General features: G+C 55.5%; 1 protein-coding gene across 4 annotated transcripts in view; it reads left to right on the forward strand.

Moving 5' to 3' along the window:
* SGTA (small glutamine rich tetratricopeptide repeat co-chaperone alpha) overlaps positions 1–13,288 on the forward strand; it is a 28,409-nt gene extending 15,121 nt beyond the window's left edge. For 3 of the 4 annotated variants that reach the window (XM_001507154.4, XM_029051490.2, XM_029051488.2), the window contains 10 exons: positions 2,667–2,770; positions 3,251–3,335; positions 4,435–4,534; positions 6,468–6,572; positions 7,046–7,184; positions 7,574–7,636; positions 8,970–9,007; positions 9,467–9,556; positions 10,519–10,648; positions 13,176–13,288. In XM_001507154.4, coding sequence (XP_001507204.1) covers positions 2,667–2,770; positions 3,251–3,335; positions 4,435–4,534; positions 6,468–6,572; positions 7,046–7,184; positions 7,574–7,636; positions 8,970–9,007; positions 9,467–9,556; positions 10,519–10,633 — 839 coding nt within the window. In that variant the 3' untranslated portion in view covers positions 10,634–10,648; positions 13,176–13,288. Of the gene's footprint in view, positions 1–2,666; positions 2,771–3,250; positions 3,336–4,434; positions 4,535–6,467; positions 6,573–7,045; positions 7,185–7,573; positions 7,637–8,969; positions 9,008–9,466; positions 9,557–10,518; positions 10,654–13,175 lie in introns of all 4 variants that reach the window. The other variant, XM_029051489.2, reaches the window with a different exon arrangement.
* Positions 13,289–18,499: the final 5,211 nt, after the last annotated feature.

Raw genomic sequence — 18,499 nt, forward strand, 5'->3', positions numbered from 1 at the left:
CAGATAACAAAGATCGCACCAATATAAGGTCAGAAGAGCAGCAGATCAAATCCAGTCCAGAGATGCAGTTCTCCCTTAATTCTTTTGTACCGTTCCCTCAGTCAGTCAGTGGGGTTCCTTGAGCACCTCCTCAACGTAGAACGCTATATAGTTGTGCTTAGGAGGGCATGCAAGAATCAGTCAGTGGTATTTGAGTGCTTACTGTACGTACAGCAGTGTACTGAGCGCTTGGGAGAGTACAACAGTAGCGACACGTTCCCTTCCCGTAACGACCTAGAGGACGAGAAGCAAGGTACATGTTCCCTGGCCTCAAGGAGTTTACGCTCTAGTGGATTGAGCCAGAATCCAGGGGCCTAAATAACTGCAAGTTACTTATCCATCTGTGGGCTTTAACTGGGTCTTTTCTGTCCATCCATGGGGCTTCTCCTTAACCCTTCCAAAGTGGATGTCCTGGCTAGGTCACCCTCACAGCAAAGAGCCCTCCGCTTCCTGCGACGAGTGTTTTAAGCCCTCACCTGCTCCTCGTCCCCAACCCGATTCTTGGATCCGTCTTGGTTCAGCTCCAGGAATACCATCAGGGCTCTTCCCCATTTGCCTGTTTCATTCCCTTTTTAAGGCCAGGCAGTAGGCTGGAAGCTATGAAGATGTCATTGGGGATGATAACTCCTAGCCCTCAGAGATGTTGGGAGGGTAAAATGAGATAATGGATGTGAAAGCGCTGTGGAAAGTAAAAAATGCTGTACAAATTGAAGGTACTACTAAGTGGACTTTCCCTAATTATAGGCTAAATACAAGTTAATCAGGTTGGGCCCAGTCCCTGTCCCACATGGGGCTGACAGGCGAGAGAAGAGGGAGAACAGGTATTTCTTAACACAGTGCTCTGCATACGGTAAGCGCTCAATAAATACCATGGGCAGTTTTATCCCCATTTTACAGAAGAGGAAATTAGGCCCCGAAGAGGCAAGTGTCTTGCCCAAAGTCAAACATCAGGCAAGTGGCAGAGCCGGGATTAGAACCCACGTCCTCTGATTCCCGGACCTCGTCCTCTTTCCGTGAGGCCACGTTGCCGCCTGCTGCCATTTTAGCGAGATAGCGTCTTTTTACAATGCCGTGGGTGTGCAGGGCAGTTCAGAAATCCAGCCGAGGTCTTTGAGTTCACATATTTTACAGCTCTTGGCACCCAGGCACACAGAATCCTAGCCTTCAGAGGCTTGGCCCCAGGGAAAAAAGGAAGAAGGCAGCCACGTTGGCACAAGCCTTTGCTTTCCTGCCTCTCCTTCTGCATTTGCCCCGGCAGCCACCTCTGCCCACAAGGGAGGATGCAAAAAGCAAACCAATGTTGTCGGGTTGAACGTCGTCTCCGACCCTTCCCAGCTTTGGCCCGGAACCATACCGGCCGCTCAAGGCTCCCGGGCCCAGTCTCAGCACGGTGGTTTCGGTATAATTCCTCTAACTCCCCCGAAAACAGAATCGTGGGGCCCTTAAGGAGTCGTGGCTCTATCTGACTTGCTCGGTCTTGGGGGTCCAGCTCCGGACTGGCAGAGTGGTTCCTGTTTTGTTTTTGCCTTGAACTTGTGGGGCCCCTATGCTCTCAAAGCGCTCTCACTCCATTGATCTATAGGCAGGTGGCCATCTGCCCATTATACAGAAGAGGAAACGGAAGCGTGGAGCAGTGCAGTGCCACGGCTGAGGCCCCACAGCAGGCCAGTAACGGGAGTCAGGACTAGAACTCGGGTCTCCTGACTCCCAGATCTGGGCTCTTTCTGCTAGCCCATGCTGCCTCCTTCCATCAGCGGGCGCGGCTCGTTGTCATCCACTCTCTCCTGTCTCCCTCGGGGACCGTTAGGCGAAGGGGCCTTCCCGACACTTTGTTTGGAGCGGTCTTGCAGGACAGAGCCCGGCCTTGGTTCTAGTCCCCGATTTGATGGATTTCTTGCAGTCGTCCTCGGTGTGGGCTCCCCGACCGTCGGCATTTGTTCCCCCCCTCCCAGTCCTCAGGTTCGGCAGGCAGCTGCCAGAGGTGAAGTTCAGGAAGGTTGGTTTGCCATCCAGTAAGGGCCCACGTTTCAGGCAGCTGCAGGCTTCACAGACAGCGGAACCTCCAGAGACGGCAAGCTCAGTCTCTCCTCTCTCCCTCTGCCACTCTCCCCCCCCCCCCCCCCCGCCCCGCTTTCTCTCGCTATCTCTCTCACACACCCAAGCGCACCCCCTCTCCCCCCAGCCATTTGTTTGTCTCTCGCTTGAGTGACGGCGTCCTAAACGAAGACTAGAGAAAACAGCTGGCCCAAGAAATCACACCCTTGAAACCGGGGCAACCTGGTAGCCTCTGCGTTTGTGCCTGACCGACCAACGGTTAAGGAAGTCTCACAGATTGACTCGTCTGCCTCCCTGCCCCATTTGCCCTGTCTGATGAATCAGAGGCCCTTGCCCGTTGAGCCTGTAAGAGGGTTGAAGGAGAGGGAGGTGAGGGGTGCAGGCGGGGCCGGTTTTTCCCCCGCGGTCCTCAGGCCAGGCTGCTTGCTGACTTCTCGCCTAGGAGTCTAGTTCTGGCGGGGAACAGACTCGTAGCGACCTTCTCTAAGCTTTCTGCCCAGGGGAAGCTGACTTAACTTCAGCCTGCAAGGAGGCCTGGAAGGAATTCATTTCACTCTTCCTTTTTTTCCCAGTGGCAATTCAGTGCCTGGAGACAGCCTTTGGGGTGACGGTGGAAAACAAAGAGCTGGCTATAACCCAGACCCTCCCTGAAATATTTGCCGCAGCTGCAGGAAAGGTGAGGACACCCTTAGCTGTAGACTTCTTAAATGGAGACCTGAAAGGAGCATCAGACTGTAATTTTTCCCTCTAGTAAGCCATCAATGTCCAAACTGTTCAATCATCTCTTCCCTCTGTCTTTGTGTCTCTGTCTCTGTGTCTGTCTGCCTGCCTCTCTGTCTGTCTCGGTCTACCATCAGATCATAAGCATGTACTTTCCTGGGTCAAACTCGTGGTCCTAGGACTCTGTCTCGAGCTGCGGTATTGAACGCTCAGAGAAAACGGGTGATGGTCGCCCTCCTGGACACCCGCCCTCACAATCGGGGTTAGAGTGCGATTGATGTTCGGCACTTATGGCAACTGGCAAACTCCCCGGGGCTCTTAGTTCTGGTCTCCTTGCCCCTCCCCCTGGGGGACAGGGGACCGGCGTGGATCCCGTGGAACGGGACTATCGGCCTGTCAGGTAAAACCTCTTGCTTTCTCTTTCTGCTGATGGTAGGAGCTGCCCTACATCCCCTTGAACTCCCAGTCTTCCCCCCCGTCTGACGAAGACACAGCCGAAGCCGAGAGGCTCAAGACTGAAGGTAATCGTGAATGGGGTTGGTTCCCCTCAAAGGAGTTTCCCATTTCCCTCGCCTCACACCCTCCAGCTGGAAGAGGCCTGGAGATGGACTGATGTTTTAGGTGCCAGTGGTCAAGGAGATGAGTGGGGGGGGGGTTGACGGGGTGGGAGGGAGACGAAGGTGCGAAGGTGAATCGCACACGTGTGTAACATTCCGCTCACTCGTCGTGGTCCCACTTGGTGAGCCCGGTGAGGCAGGCGATTTTTCGGAAAACCTTTTTTGGTTCCCTTTGTCATTCAGGGCGAGTGGGGCATTTCTAAATAGGGCTGCTCAGGCACCGAGTCCAGTGCCACGAAAATCAAAGATTTAAAAGATTCGGGGGGCACGAACGGGTCCATAGGCTGCGGGTAGCCTCCTGGCTCTTGTGCATTGGCTCCCACCAAAGCTGAGCTCCTTCTCTGGTCCCCTGAGCCCACTTCTGCTCCAAGCCGGGGAATGGGAAAGAGATGTAGATACTTGCTGAACATTCCCTCATTCATTCAATTGTATTTATTGAGCGCTTACTGTGTACTAAGGGCTTGGAAAGTACAATTCAGCAATAGAGACAATCCCTGCCCACACCGGACCTCCAGTCTAGAAGGGGGGAGACAGACATCCAAACAAATAGGCATCAATATAAATAAATAGAATTATAGATACATACACATCAGAACAAGTAAACAGGCATTTAATAGAAATAGAATTATAGATACGTACATAGATACACAAATGCTGTGGGGCGGGGAGAGGGGGATAGAGCAAAGGGAGCGAGTCGGGGCGACGCGGAGGGGAGGGGGAGCTGAGGATAAGGGGGGCTTCCCCTTCCCTAGTTCACCTTTCTTCTAGCCGGCCCAGCCCCGTCCCATTCTGAACGTAGGTTGGCCACCTTGGGGGAGATTGTTTGGGCACTGGGAGACTGGCTGAGTGGCAAGTGGTGAGTGGGGATGGGAGGGGCTTCACGTCAGGAGGCGGCTGTGGCTGAGACCACCCTGACTTAAAATATTCACATCTCTGTCATGGATTACATCGTGACACACTTTTCTCGCTTTTTAAAGCATTTCAAAATTTTTGTATCTCGTAGGAAATGAACAGATGAAAGTAGAAAACTTTGAAGCGGCTGTCTCTTTTTATGCAAAAGCAATCGAATTAAATCCAGCCAACGCCGTGTATTTTTGCAACAGGTAATTGACACGGTTTTTTCCGACTTTTATCTCCCTGTCTGGGGGGTGAGGTGTGTTGTGTGCAAGCCCGTGTCGGTCCTCTGGGGGAAATGATCCAGTTTGTGGCCACTGAGAGCACAGAACGGAGCTCGTTTGGCCATGAATTTGTCACTGCTCTGCTGCTCTTTGCATGAGTCTGTGTGTGAGGTGGGGAGGGATGTGCCTTGATGAGGCTGGGGGTGGACGTGAGGGGGATGGGGAAGGGGAGGCTTTGGGTTAACCCTTGCGCCTGCAGGGAAATAGTGTCTTTTAACACGAAATTGAAAAACCTTGTGAGGGTTTCAGCTTTGGTGTCTCTGGTAATTCAGCCTAACCGGTGTTCATCATGATGAAAGGGGTGGTTTAGGGTCCTTGACTCTCTCCTTTCTTTCTCTTTCAGCCTCTCTCTTCCCATTTCTGCGCAATGCACTCTCCATCCATTTGTGTCTAGTTTTCAATCTCCCTTCCTGCTTTTCTTCTTCAAGTCTTGGTGTGTCTAATTCTCAATCTCCCTTCCTGCTTTTCTTCTTCAAGTCTTGTGCCCCTCTTCCCGCTCCCTTGGGAGCCCTGCCTAACAAGAAATGAATAGGGAGATACCGATTCGCCAGTTTCATTCCCCGGTATTAGGAAATGAATAAATTGGTCAGAACACCTATTAGCAATGTGCAGCTTTCTTAAAGGGTGGCTCACGCGCTAAGCAATAACCAGAGGGGGAAGCTGTGTGGCCTGGTGGAAAGGGCCTGGGCCTGAGGGTCAGAGGACCTGGGTTCTAATCCCGGCTCTGCCGCTGGTCTGCTGTGCGACCTTGGGCAAGTCACTCCTCTTCTCCGTGCTTCAGTTCCCTCAGCTGTTAAACAGGGATTAAGATTGTGAGCCCCATGTGGGTCATGGACTGTGTCCAATCAGATGATCTTGTATCTGCGCCAGTGCTTAATACAGTACCTGGCCCACAGTAAACCCTTAACAAATATAAAACAATATAAGAGGCTCATCCTCAAGAGTATAGATATCTTCCCTCCTCCTTAGACTGCGAACCTCCGGTGGGACAGGGACGGGAGTCCAACCTGATGAACTTATATCTACCTCAGCACTTAGTACGGTGCTTGGCACACAAGCGAGCTACCGAAATACTATTTTTAATTATTATTGTTATTATTACTAGACACTGGTCCCTTAGGCTCATAGGCCATCCTGGGTTTGTCACCTCGCCTGTAGTCTTCTGGGCTGCTTCTCCTGGATTGGGCTCCCACCACCTGCCCTCCTCTTTTTTGACCACCCCAATTTCCAGTGGGGTGGAGGGCGGTGCCAGAGGGAACTCTGGACAGTGCCACGGAGCCCGGGAGCAGCAGTGATGATGGCTTTTTTTTTATTCTTTTTTTTTTTTTTTTAAATGGTATCTGTTAAGCGCTTACTATGTGCCAGGCACTGTAGTGACCACTGGGGTAGATACAAGCTAGCTAGGTTGGACACAGCCCCTGTCCCACGTGGGGCTCACAGTCTTAATCCCCATTTCACAGATGAGGTAACTGAGGCCTAGAGAAGGGAAGGGACTTGCCCAAGCAGACAAATGGTGGAGCCAGGACTGGAACCCAGGTCCTCTGACTCCCAGGCCCGGGCTCTTTCCACGAGGCCACGCTGTCGTCTCTATCTTTTGCTGACTTGTCCATTCCAAGCGCTTAGTACAGTGCTCTGCACATAGTAAGCGCTCAATAAGTACTGTTGAGTGAATGAATGCCACCCAACCACGAGTGCCAGATTGCACCAGGTTGCTGTGGCAGAGGAAAGGACGGTGGGGGCTCCATCCTGCCCTGCTCTCGGCGGATGAGCCCCGTCTGCCAGCCCGGCTCTCTTTCAGCCCCTTAAACCCTCTCTTCTCTCTCTGCCCCCGCCCTGGGTGTGTCCATTTCCTCCTCAGAGCTGCAGCCTACAGCAAGCTGGGGAACTACGCTGGCGCCGTGAGGGACTGCGAAAGAGCCATAAGCATCGATCCAAACTACAGCAAAGCCTATGGCCGAATGGGGTAGGTCCCGGGCACCGGGGAGGTGGGCTGGGTCACGCTTGGGGCGGAGAATCCGAGCGGGGCGGAGGTGGGAGTCCTTGGGGTTTGGTTCCCGACAGGCCTCAACTGGCTGAAGGGCAACTGTTTTCAGTGGCGACAGGATCGACCGACCGTCTGCCGTGCACAGAGCCTACGGTACGGAGCGCTCTACTGGGTGCTTGGGAACGTTCTTAGAAATGGGAGAGTCAGGGTCTCCGCCCTCAAGGGGTTTAGAAGCTAACAGGCAAGAGCTTCATACGGTGCTCTGTATGCAGTAAGCGCTCAATAGGTACTGACCGAATGAGGCAGCGAGCGTAAATATTCATTCTTGGCTCCGTGTCTTCGGATGCTGGGATGCCCATCTCCCTTCAGAGGTCTTTATTATGTTGTTGTTTCTCGTGTCGCCTGCCCACCCTCCCTCTGTGTCTTTCCCCATCCTCCTACCTGCCTTCCAGTTTAGCTCTTTCAAGTTTAAACAAGCACACAGAAGCTGTAGTTTATTATAAAAAAGCCCTGGAGTTGGATCCGGACAACGAAACGTACAAATCCAACCTAAAAATTGCCGAGCAGAAGATGAAAGAGATACCTAGTCCTGTAAGTCCTTTAACAGCCTAACTGGTTTAATTTGAATGGGGTCGGGAGAGAGGAAAGGGGACCAGAAGCCAGAGACTCCCAAACTCTGTCAAAGCGGGGAGGTTTCCAAAGCCATCCACTCTGTCTCGTGACTCCTGAGTTTTTCCAGTTACAAGGAGACTGGGGATTTGGGCCAGCGGTTCAAAGCACCTTTTTGGGACAGCCGGGGAAATTCAACTGTTCATTTGAAAAGCCACCTCCTGGCGAGCTGGGATGGATAGACAAAACCGTGTTCCGTTTTTCGAGCTGCATGCCTTTTCAATATCAAAACGGGCCCGGCCCTGACCTATATCAAGCCACAGCTCCATTTCCAACTGTCCCGTGATGAAATCTGTGTCTGATCTTTGCAGACGGGAGGCACCGGAGGCTTCGACTTAGCCGGCTTGCTGAATAACCCTGGCTTCATGAGTATGGTAATGTTCTCCACGTACTTGGTCCTGTTGGCGTGGGTAAATCGACCAGGGCCCAGGCGGGGAAGTTGAGTCCTTTTTCCGATCGCACTGGGTTGAATAGCAGACAGGAGAAAGCCGGGGGTATCTGAAGACCCTTCCCTTAGAAAGACAGCGGGAACAAGGGTCAGCAGCAGTAGCGCCCAGTACAGTGCCTGGCACACAGTAAGGACTTCATAAATACCACATTCATTATTATTATTATTCGTCCCAGCACTGCGGCTGGCCTCCTCTTAAGACCTCAGGGCAGTCTGGGCCTCATTTTCCTCGTCTGTAAAGAGGGGTATTTGACCCCTGCCCCTCCGACAAGTTGGGAGAATAAAATGAGATCACTGATGTGAAAGTGTTCTGGGAAAATAAGTGTCATACATTATTATTACTCCCTGAGCCCAAACTCCGGGTCAGCCTTCCCCGTTGGGGCAAGCCTTTTAGGGTTGTACAGAGTCTTTGTTTCTCTTAATAGCTTAGGCGCTAGTCTTATGATGCCTTGCATATTGGCCAAGTAAAGTTAGAAAGGTTTACTGTGAGTCCCTTTAATGGTAATTTTGCCTTGGGGAGGGGGCGCTGGGGTTGCCGCGCTGTTCCCGTCATCTCCCCCCCGCCCGTCAGCCTGGGCTGCGGGGACCGCGGTGAACGGTGTCTCTCCCCTGCCTCCCGCCGTGAGGATCAGCACGGGGAGGATCAGAGGCTGACGTACTGACGTCAGTCCGGGCTTTGAGACGAGACCGCGGATTATAAGCGGGCCTCCCATCCCGTCTGCCCGGTGCCATCCCCCGTTAACGTTCGAATGGGCTTCCCCGAAACGGAGTTGGGCCAGGAAATTCCTTTCCCTTTTTTCTTTTTTATGGTATTTCAGGCGCTTACTAGGAGCCAGGCACTGTATTAAGCACTAGGGTAGATACAAGCTAGTCAGGGTGGACACAGTCCGTGTCCCGCATAGGGCTCACAGTCTTGATCCCAGTGTCACGGATGAGGTAACTGAGGCCCAGGGAAGTGAAGGGACTTGCTTAAGGTCACACAGCAGACAAGTGGCAAAGCCAGGCCCTCTGTCTCCCAGGCCCGGACTCTTTCCACTAGGTCACGCTGCTTCCCCGTGGGTAGATCTGCTCTGTTGAGGCCGGCTCCCTCCTGTCAGTCAGTCGGCCGTATTTATTGAGCGCTTACCGGGTGCAGAGCCCTGTACTAAGCGCTTGGGAGAGTGCAGTATAACAATAAACAGACACACTCCCTGCCCACGACGAGCTTACAGTCTAGAGGATTGTACCTAACCAAGGTGTTTCTGTCTTTGCTTAAACAGGCATCTAACTTAATGAACAACCCTCAAGTACAACAGCTGTAAGTTGGAATCTTCTCAGCCTTGCTTTTCTTTTTCATCCAGCCCAGTGTTGGGGCTCTGATAGCAGCTCTTGGGGGCACTACGGGACGGTGGTCCTTTTGGGCTCCCATCCCCATGGCCAAGGGTGCACCGCCGAACTGCCCCCAACTCTCCTTCTCCATCCTTATCGGGCGGCTCGTACTCTGGGGGTGAAATGTCTTCAAGTTAAGAGCGGTTCACTGAAAGATTGGACACAGTTCCTGGACGGCGTTGTGAATGGCCAATGGGCTGGGGGAGGGCTCTTCATGATGGTGAAAGGAATCCTCCAGGCGGCCGCGGGAAGCTATGTGTGTATAAAATAAAAGAAATACGTGAACCCGGGGAGGCGGGTTAGTCCGGAGTGCCAGCAGACCGCGGCGTCTGAGACGGGGGAGAAATGAGTCCAGCCCGCCTGGGAGTAATACGTCCTCTGTTCACAGCATGTCGGGGATGATCTCCGGTGGGCACAATCCCATGGGAGCCGCTGGAGCCAACGCTTCCCCAAACGACCTGGCCAGCCTCATCCAAGCGTAAGTAGACCGGTCGGGTTGGGGTGCGGGAGTGTGGGAGAGAGAGGCTGGGAGGGGAGAGAGCCCTCTGAAACGTCGGGGGCCAGACTGGATCAGAGTCCCTGCTCCGGGTTGGGAGAAACCCGTCGCGGCGCCTCAGGCGGAATGAGGGCAAGTGCAGTGGTTGGATTCCGAGTTCAACTCTCCCTGCCTCTCGGGGTCAGCCAAGCCGAAAGTCGCGAACGTGGGGCGTTGGTCACTTCCCTCCGCTTCAGGTCATCCGGAGGGGCTTGGCACCACTCCACCATCACCGCACGAAAGCAGGTGGACGTTTTCAGGAAAGGCTGGATGCCGTGCCCTGTCCCTGCAGCAACCCCGTACATCCATCCATTCGTTCAGTTGTGTTTATTGAGCGCTTTACCGTGCGCAGAGCCCTGTACTAAGTACTTGGGAGAGTACAGTATAACAATAGACCGACACATTCCATGCCCACAGCGAGCTTACGGTCTCGAAGGGGAGACACTCTCAGTCCCACAAGACCATCCCGGGTGCCTGCCGCTGTCTGCCGAGCTCTGTCCTGGGTGCCCACCGCCTCCTGAGTACTGTCCCGGCCACTCGGGCGCAGAGGGAGGACGTGCATCATGGGCCCTACCCTCGAGGACGTTACAGCCTAGCGGGGAGGGAGGCGGTAGACAACTGTCCAGGCTACTGTAGTCAGAGGTAGAGAAGCGACACAATAGATCCAAGGGAAAAAAATGATGAACAGCCAGCAGAAAAATCCCTGAATGTTGCGGGGTGGGGGATGGGATGCGTCACTCGGGGAAGACCTCCTGGGGGAGGTGACCTGGAAGGGAAGAGATATCATCCCAAAATAAGGCTATACCACGAGGTGGGTCCCCCGGATTCAGGACCGGATACCAGATTCCCCTCGGAAACACGAATTCCTCACCGATTCCCTCTCCCTCTCCGGCGTCTCTCCCCAGAGGCCAGCAGTTTGCTCAGCAGATGCAGCAGCAGAACCCAGAGTTAATAGAACAGCTAAGAAGCCAGATCAGAAGTCGGACCCCCAGTGCCAGCAATGACGACCAACAGGAATAAGAGAGAGAGAGAGAGAGCAGGTGAGTTCTCAGCGCCAGCCGTCCACTCGAAAAGAAACGGGATCCTAGGAAATTGGCGTGGTCCAAGTGGAGACTGCCAGAGCTGGCAGGTGGAGGGGCTGGGCTCCATCGCTGACCTGCTGGGTGACTTTAGGCTGCTCTGTCGACCCCTCTGGGCTTCTGGGCTCCCCCGCCCCAATCCCATCTCCTCCCCTCCCCCAATCTGTAAAATGCAAGTAGTGTCTTTCCTCTCTATTTCAAAGGGATGGTGGGAGGAAAAGGCGGCAATCCTATGTGAGGAAGTGCTTTGGGAAGCAGCGCGGCCTAGTGCAGAGAGCCCAGACCGGGGGATCGGAGGGCCTGGGTTCTGGTCCCGACTCCATCCCTCGCCTGCTGTGTGACCTTGGACAAGTCACTTAACCTTTCTGTGCCGCAGTTCCCTCATCTGCAAAATGGGAACTCAATACCCGTTCTCCCTCCCGTGTATTTTGTGAGCCCCCAAGTGGGGTGTACTTATCCTGTATCCTGTATGTATCCTCTATCCTGTGTCTTTCTCAGCGCTTTAGTACAGTGCTTGGCATTTAGTAAGTACCAAATGCCACAGTTATCGTTATTATTATGACTGTGTCAGGTGGGCTCAGTCCACTGCGCTTTGGAACCTGGACTTCAGAGCCTTCCTCTTCCTGTAAGGTCTCCGACTGAGACCGGGCCCCTAATTTTCTATCTGTCTAGGAGGCAGCAGAAAACAGGTTCTTGGTTCCAGGGCGGTTTGAAGAGATTCGTGGAGGAGTGGGCCACGATAAGTCACTAGAGGGGCAAGTTAAGGGTGGTCCATCCCTAGCCGAGAGGGCGACCCCTCCAAGCGTCCCGGAGACAGGGTCCTCGGCTGGACGGGTCTCAGGTCCGACCCGGTAGCGGCGTCAGGTTTTTAACTAGGCACGGAGCGGTTGGGCAAGCCCCTTGGAATAACGCAGCGAGGACTGGGGGGGCCGGACCGGGCTGGTGTCACTTACGATCTGAGAGTCTTAAGGCGCTGTTGGATAGGAAATGAGGGACCTTTTGTTGTTGTTCATAATTCAGGTAACAACCACTTAATGAAGGAAGGGTCAGGGCTGGGCCTGTTCCGGATTAGTGAGTTTTCTGGGCAAAACTCAGCCCCAGAGCGGTTCTGAGCCGGGAGCCAAATGCCCCTGGCCGAGTCTGTCAGGCCCAGGATCCTTTCGAGTGATTTCCTCTTCACGTACCAAAGCATCCTGTTAGCTTTCACCATCCCCAGCCCCGACGCCCATCCTTTGGATTTGATTGCCTCGGGTCCACGAGCTGCTGTGTTCTCCCGTTCTAGGTTTATCCCGGTTTTAAACAGCCTCTAGTTCTTGAGCCTGGCTTTATGCCAAGTTGGAATCAGGCCCTGCCCTCCCCGGGCCTTTCCTCTGCTGGCAGCTGCCAGGTGATCAGGGCCCCCAGGGGCGACGTGGCATTCGGGAAGGGTGCATTCTTAGGGCCAGTGGCAGGGTGGCGACCTGGTTGTGGTGGTGATGTAGAGGAAGGGGATCCAAGGGTCGGATGGCGGAGAGGGCCACTCGGACCCTTCTCCGCCCAGGGGTGGAAAGAATCGGGCGGGGGGAAGCGGGACGCGAGCGGATCTGTCAGGCAGCGTCACCGAAAGATATGTAAGGACCCAGGGTCCACGGGCTCTGCCCCGAAGAGCTGAGCAGCTGGAACCGGGCAGGTGGGAGCCACTGCCTTCCTGTGTACGGGGAAGGGCGCGTGAATGGCAGTCCGGCACCCTGGGCGGCGTATTGTAGGACTGATGGATGAAGCACCTCCGGGGCTATTGCTAGGGAGCGGTTCCGACAGGTAGGTGAGCCCCGACGATCCCCACCGTGTGAAAGGCTCCGGGTGCTGTGATAAAAAGTCCGAGTGTTTTCCTGATGAGAACCGGTCTGGGGCGACCGTGGAGGAGAAAACTCCTTAATCGCGGCATCGACATCTCCAGTACGGACTGGGCAGTCAAACGTCGCCGGGGCAGCGTGCCGAGTGCCCCCCCGCCCCAGGTTGCGTGGCTCCGTGCTAGGTGCTGGCGGAACCGTCGGAAGTAAAAGCCCCGATCCCTGGCCTCAAGGATCTCCCAGTGCAATGGGGGAAGCGCCAGACACAAACCCTCCGACGTTCAGCGGTTCAGGGGAGAGAAGAGACAGAAACAAGAGACCCGAGGGACTAAATCGACGCCCGAGAAACAGATCAATCTACGAGGGCCGAAGGTGGCCGAGCGGGTGGCATGACTGAGGAGTTGAGGGATTCATCGGAGAGGGCTTCCTCGAGGAGGTGGACTTTCAGGAGGCTTTGCAGGAGGGGAGGAGAAAGTTGGGGGTGGTGAGAGGAAGGGGAGAGGAGTTCCAGGAAGTGGGGAGAAAGACACGAGCAGCAGGTAGAAGGCGGGTGATTCCCTCTCCCCGGGTGTGACTCGGAGAGGAAGGAGATGGCATCTCTTCTTGGTGAGTCGTTGGTTTTTTTATTCCAATTGCATCTACAATCTTTCTCTACAGGAGAACTAGGGACCCTTGAGTCCTTCGCTCTACCGACTGCAATCCATGTGATTTGCCATTTTTCCCGTTGGAACGTCTATGAGAGAAAAGAAACAAAAGTTGGACCTGCATGTGAAGACGGATCCTTACTTGCCCCCTCCTTTTCCTCCGTCCCTTTCTCCCTCCCATCTCTTTGTTCCCCCCCCCCCCTCCCTTCATTGCCTCCCTCCCGCCCCTTCTGCCCACGCCCCCCCCCCCAACCACCCCCCTCCCCCGCAGTCACCAGTCCCTCCTAGAAGAAGAGCCAGCTTTAAGCACAAACCAGCATCTGCTCCCTTTCCTGCTCTCAGAAAGATCCATCACCTCACTGTTTTCCCCAAGGCTCTAGGTCCCCAGCCCCCTTCCCGGGAGCTTAAAGAGTTTTGTCTCTGCCATCTTCTCATCCAGAAGCCACGGCCTCGGGGACCTGAGGCTCGGCAGGGTGTGGCCTGGCTCCTCTTCTGGCCTGGCTATTTTTTTTCCTCCAAGTTTGTTTCCCGTCCCAGTTAGAAGTCGGTTCCTTAAACGCGCCCATCCTCTCGGGTGGCTCAGCGTCTCCCCAGGCGTTACTCTGGCTGAAGGCCCCCCCCCCGCTCGCCGTCAAGCACCGCCATCGCCCAGCGTCGGGGGGCAAGTGTGTTGGTCGGGACCATTGGGAGATTTTTTTTTTTCCTTTTTTTCCTCAGTTTTGAGCAGTTCTAGAAGCTTTTGTCCGTGTGAGCCTTTCCGGGAGGGGAGCGTGGGGAGTATCTCATGAGACCATTTTCTGTGACTTCCAAACCAACCGTTTTGGATATGTGCCCCTTTGCTGGCGACTGCGCAGTCACCCAGCTAAAGATTCGTGGTGTCTGCCAGCGGCCCACCCAGGGCAGGGGAGGGGAGAGGGCTAGGTCTCCCTCCCCGCCTCCCAAGCGTCTGTCTCATCCTTCTGTCTCCTCCATTGGCGGGTGAAGACCTGGGCTTCTGCCCAGGAGGAGGGACTGCAGATTTCCATCTCTTTCCCCCTTCTCCGGATGGGAGGGCTAGCGGGGGGCACCCGGTCCCACCGCGCGGGTTGTAGGTGGGAGCCGGCCACTGGACCGGTCGAGATGTAGCATTACGAAAGGCAGGGGATTGCCCTTCCTTCCCCCCCCCCCCCCCCTCCCAAGCCCCCAGCTCTAGCTGGACACGGGAAGAGTTGAGTGGGGGGAAAAAAAGGGGGGGAAAGGAGGGGCCGGGTGAGTCATAAATGCCGTAATGTGGGAAGTTGTCGCCGAGCAAGGGAATCCTGGGAAAGGCTCCGTAGCTAGAGAGCTGGCAAAAGTTCACTCCCTGGCCCTTTCCAGAGCCGCTTCGTGTTGTATTCTAGGGAATCTGAAATCCATTGCTCAAAATGTTTTTGTTTTTGTTTTTTAACTTCCCGGTTTGGACTTTTGGTGAAGAATGTAACATGTGGGGAATAAATCTACGTTGTGACCTTTTGCTGTGTCTTCAACCTTGGACCCGCTGACCTTGCCGCTGCTTGAGCCCAGTGAGCCACTGCCCCTCCCTGCCGAGCCCTGCCCCTCCGTCATCTTTACGGCAGTTGGACGGGGCGGGGGAAACCATTTCGGGTCGTCCGCCCAAGCGGTCGGGCTGCCACCCCCTGACTAAGGCCTCCGATCGAAATGGGGAGCTCTGTGGGGAACGGATTTGAGGCCCGCTGTTCTGCCCGTGAACGGGTCCGGACCCGTGGCGCGGCTGCCGGGCTGGTGAAGATTTCAGTGATGTGCTGAAGCGCATCCACACCCTGTGGGAATTAAGGGTTTGGGGGAAGCGATCCTTAAAACAATCCCCCGAAGCACAATTTTGGACATTCCTCCTCTGTCCCAGGCGTCCGTCTTGGTGCACGTCTGTGTTGGAACCGGACAGGGGTGCCTCTGGGCCGCTTTCTCTTCCCCGTGCTTCTGGGAGCCCCAAGGGGCTGGGACTGTGACCTGGCAGACCCCGAGGTGCTGGAGAGCGCTGTCCGACTGATTCCTAGGACAGTAGCATTCTCAGCTACCCCGTCGTCATGTTTCTCTCTTTCACGGCCCTTCCATCAGCCTGCTAAGCTGTGGGCCTCGTTTCCATCCGTGGGCTCAACTGCTGGTGGGTTCAAGCTCTCTCCTTCCTTCCTGGGTGCCGGACAACCCTTGGGGCCAAAGGGCTCAGAGAAAAGGGATTTCCTAAGCAGTCTCGCCACCTACGAGATGGCAGCCGCCCCACCTTATCTGGCACCGCGGTCCAGCTACCGATTCCTTGGTGCCACGTGTCCGTGCCGGGGGAGAAAGCTGCCCGGGCCCAGCAGGACGTGTTAAGTCTAGCAGCGTGAGGCTGGCCGTTTGCAAGACTTTCAACTTTGATTTCCCCCCGTAATCTGGGCCCGCCGCCAAGTGAAAGGGAATCCAGCCTGGATAACAGGCATTACCCGTCCGGATTTCCAGAGTTTTCTGTTTGCATCTCTGCTGGAAGTGCCCCACGGGGGCCGAGGATGTCTGGGCCCCCAAATTCCCAGCAAATCACTGTGCCTTTCTGAGCTCCGAAGCGAGCCAGGGAGCTTTTGAGGCTTACATAGCCGTGCCTTCGATCTGTTTTGCCTTTCTCTTGCCAAAAGGTTGAAGTCCGGCCTATCGGCTTTATTTGGCATCCCGACCCTACCCCATCAGCCGGCAGGGAGCTACGTGTGGGGTCGTCCCTGGTTTTTTTTTTAGATGGAGAAGTGGCTCAGGCCGGGAAAGCGCAGCAAGTTGGTGGCCCAAGAGGTCAGGTTTACCGACTGTGGGGCCCGTGCCCACTCCCCGACGCGCCGGGGCCAAACGCCAAGGGCTGGGTGCGGCCGTCTCATTTGACGACGACGGACAGAAGAATCACCACCCTCCGCCGGCCTTTTAAAAACTCCAGCTTAGAACCACGCCAACAGGGTTCTCTGAGGAAAAGCCTCGGGGGTTGGAAGCCCAGAAACAGATGATGTGCGGTGCTACCGTGGATCCGACTCACGGTCCATCCAGCCCAGGACCTGACCTCTGGCAACAACACGGGGACTCTCGGAGAAGGCGGGCGCCGGCTGCCCTCCCGGACAAGCCATCCTCGTGGCCTTGAATTCCTCTCTAACAACCCTATGGGAACTACTGGTCCGAGGATCTATCCAGATCATTCATGAACTTGCTGGTGTTTGTGGCCGCCCAACATCCCACGGGAATTAATTCCTTACGCTCACCCCGCCCCCACCACCGGCTCAAGAAGTGAATTTTTTTTGGAACCTACCATCCTCAAAGCTTCATTGAGGACCCCTCCCGTGTTTACCCCGTCCACCCCCTTCAGGATTTCATCTCCTCTCCTCTCGAGTCTTTCCGGGCGGTGGAGTTCTAACCCTCTCAGTCTGACCTCGTATAGAAGGTTCTCCATCTCCTCGACCGCCAACTCATTCGTACCCCATCGTGCCTCTGGGGTGCTGATTGCGTGCAGGGCATTGTGCGTAGCCTTCCGGGAGAGTAGGACAAAAGGAAGCCGGTCCCTGCCTTTAGGGAGCTTGCAATACAAGGGAGGAGGCGAGTGAATACAAATGACCGAGAAATAGAGCAGGAGTAGGGCGGGGTAGATGAGAGGTGAGACTTGGGGGCTCAGGACCAAGAGTGGTTGTTGGATTGACGCGACTTGGGAGGGTGGAAACGAATCAGGGAATGGCCCGACGCTGCCTCTCTGCTCCAGCTCTAACAACCCTGCTGAGACGCGGCAACCGAAACCGTGCATGGGATTTCAGGTGTAGGGCATACAGTGGGCTTATAGCATCACGGCACTTGTGCCTCCTTTTCCATTTTCTAGCCCCTTCCCTACAATACCCAGCACTCAGTCGGTCTTCGGGGGTGGCTGTCGCCCATTGGATTGACGATTTGCAAGGAAGAGCTGTCAACAAAGACTTAGTGGGGAAGGCTTGAGTCCCCCGGGACCCTCAGTCTGCCCCCAACGTGGTCAGGCAATGTTTCAGCTGGGACAGATTGGGCAGCAAACGGACGGGGGTTGGGAGGAGAATTCCCAAGGCAGCTGCCAGAGATGAGGTTGGGGAAGGCTTATTTGCCACCTAGGAGGGACCCGCTTTTCAGAGAGCTGCGGGCTTCACAGAGAGTGGAGCCCCCAAAGACAGCGGGGCTCAGTCTAGCGTAAGCACGCCCAACACACGGATACTCTGGCCCCAGTCTGCCCTTTGTCATTTGGGGAGTTGTATTTACCGAGCGTCAGTTCACTGCCCTCGGGTAAGTACATCAGAAGCAAAACAAAGCGGCCAACCGCACGGAGCTTCCGTTCGTGGGACGGACAGGCCCACGAAATACTTACAGCTGGTGGGAGCGGTAGGGGAGCAGTCCGATAAGGAGTAGAACGAATACGGCAGAATAAATAACTGACTCTACCCGCGTGCTGGTGGGGTGGGGCTGACAGGTTCGCTTATTCGGTGAGCGCTCAGTGTCTCAGCTGGAGTCACTGTATCCTGATGAAGGCTCCCTACTGGCCGCGGAGTCTCCGCCATGTTCAGCTCTTGTGGTCTGTACCCAGCGCAGTCGATCCTGGGCCTGTCTCCCGAGGGCCGGGGCCCTGTGAGAGGTGTCCTCTCGCCCTCCCTGCGGCGCCTCCAGAACTTCCGGGTGCCACGGTGCTTCCTGTAGCTCCTCGGCCTTCCCGGGGCACCGCTGGGAGGTGGCCGGGCCATCGGCTGCCGGGCGGCCCGCCCCCTCTCCGCCCCCCGAGAGCTCTGGCCCGTCGAGTAGACTTCCGGCCTTGGGGGCCTCCCCGGCTGCCGTGTTGTCAGGGCCTTTAGCTGGCAAAGGCGAAAACCATTTACCTCTTTATTGTCCTCTGAGGCAAAGGACAGTCTGAGTAGCCGACAGACTTCACAGAAAATTCGACTTGGGTACTTGGCACTGCATCAGAAAAGTTCTATAAATACTGGCCTCTTTCAGAGCTAGAGGTTCCTCGCTGGTGCCGCCTCTGGGACGGCAGGGAGCCCACCCACACAGGAGAGGGCAGAACTTTAGCTGATGAAGTGGTGAGGGAGGAAGGTTTGAGCTTTCTTTATAAGCACCCTGGGAGGGCACTTCCCGGCTTAGAGGGGATGCTCCTTTTTCCCCCCTCTTTCTCACGTCCTCCCCCACGAGGAAAAGTCCCCGACCCCTCCCACCCCAGCTGTCCCGAAGAACCGCGATCGCGACCCACGGCAGCCTGCCGGTAGTAGAAGCTTGAACCCCGAAGTGCCAACTCTTCACACGTGAGTGCCGGGACAGAAAGGGGCCTGGATTTTGGCAAGGCGGGCA

Source organism: Ornithorhynchus anatinus, chromosome X1 (genome assembly GCF_004115215.2).
Source record: "Ornithorhynchus anatinus isolate Pmale09 chromosome X1, mOrnAna1.pri.v4, whole genome shotgun sequence".
NCBI lineage: Eukaryota > Metazoa > Chordata > Mammalia > Monotremata > Ornithorhynchidae > Ornithorhynchus > Ornithorhynchus anatinus.